The following is an 856-nucleotide window of genomic DNA, read 5'->3' as shown; positions in this document are numbered from 1 at the left end:
TCTCTCTCTCGCCCCAGCACCCAGCCTCTCTCTCTCTCGCCCCAGCACCCAGTCTCTCGCCCCAGCACCCAGTCTCTCTCTCTCTCACCCCAGCACCCAGTCCCTCTACACAGCCAACATCCCTCCCCATCAATGAACTGTGATCTCATCGCAGAGCTTAGAAAACCAAGTTTGTAGTGATCAGAACACACACACACAAAAACAAACATACCTCGAGGAAATATCTGGAGAGGCTCAGGCAGTAGGCCATTCATCCGCTGCTCCTTCACATTATTGCAGTACTGAGGAGAGAGAGGAAGAGATACCCAATAATCATCAGTGAGGAAGAGGAGGATAGCGAATGTAAATCCCTTTTAACCAAATATTTTCTCAACACCAGGGTGGTGAGTATAGCCTAGTCTACAACAAACACATGCTGTGTTGAAAGCTGCTGCAGGTAGAGTCTAGTGCCCTGTGGGCGAGTTAAGGAACGGCTGTAGCATCAACCTCCTCCTCTCCAGGTCATCAGCTCACCGAACAGTCGGTTAGACCCTGTTGGTATCTCACACACACACACACACACACACACACACACACACACACACACACACACACACACACACACACACACACACACACACACAAGCCTTGGAGACTACTGCCAAAGCAACATTGCAATTCATGTTTCATTTAACTAAACCATCTGTTAAAAAGTGTGCATGTGAGTGTGTGTTTAACCCCCCCTCCTTCTCTGGAGGGTTGAGACCTTTGGAAATTAACAGAGAGACCTTGTCCCTGACAATCAGACCCATAAGCACAGACGCAGATGGATACTTGCAGGGGCTAGAAATGTGTGTGACAGATTGTGGCTCAGTTT

At 48.8% G+C, this 856-nt stretch overlaps 1 protein-coding gene across 2 annotated transcripts in view; it reads right to left on the bottom strand.

Moving 5' to 3' along the window:
- map2k5 (mitogen-activated protein kinase kinase 5) overlaps positions 1-281 on the bottom strand; it is a gene marked incomplete at its 5' end in the record, with an annotated part of 129,606 nt that extends 129,325 nt beyond the window's left edge. For both annotated transcript variants that reach the window (XM_046336348.1, XM_046336349.1), the window contains 1 exon segment: positions 212-281. In XM_046336348.1, the coding sequence (XP_046192304.1) occupies positions 212-281 (70 nt within the window).
- Between the last annotated feature and the right edge of the window lie 575 nt (positions 282-856).

The sequence above is a fragment of the Oncorhynchus gorbuscha genome, unplaced genomic scaffold, assembly GCF_021184085.1.
Source record: "Oncorhynchus gorbuscha isolate QuinsamMale2020 ecotype Even-year unplaced genomic scaffold, OgorEven_v1.0 Un_scaffold_1028, whole genome shotgun sequence".
In the NCBI taxonomy this organism is placed as follows: domain Eukaryota; kingdom Metazoa; phylum Chordata; class Actinopteri; order Salmoniformes; family Salmonidae; genus Oncorhynchus; species Oncorhynchus gorbuscha.
Note: the sequence above shows the minus strand (reverse complement) of the source record. Positions and strands in the feature narration are given on the sequence as shown.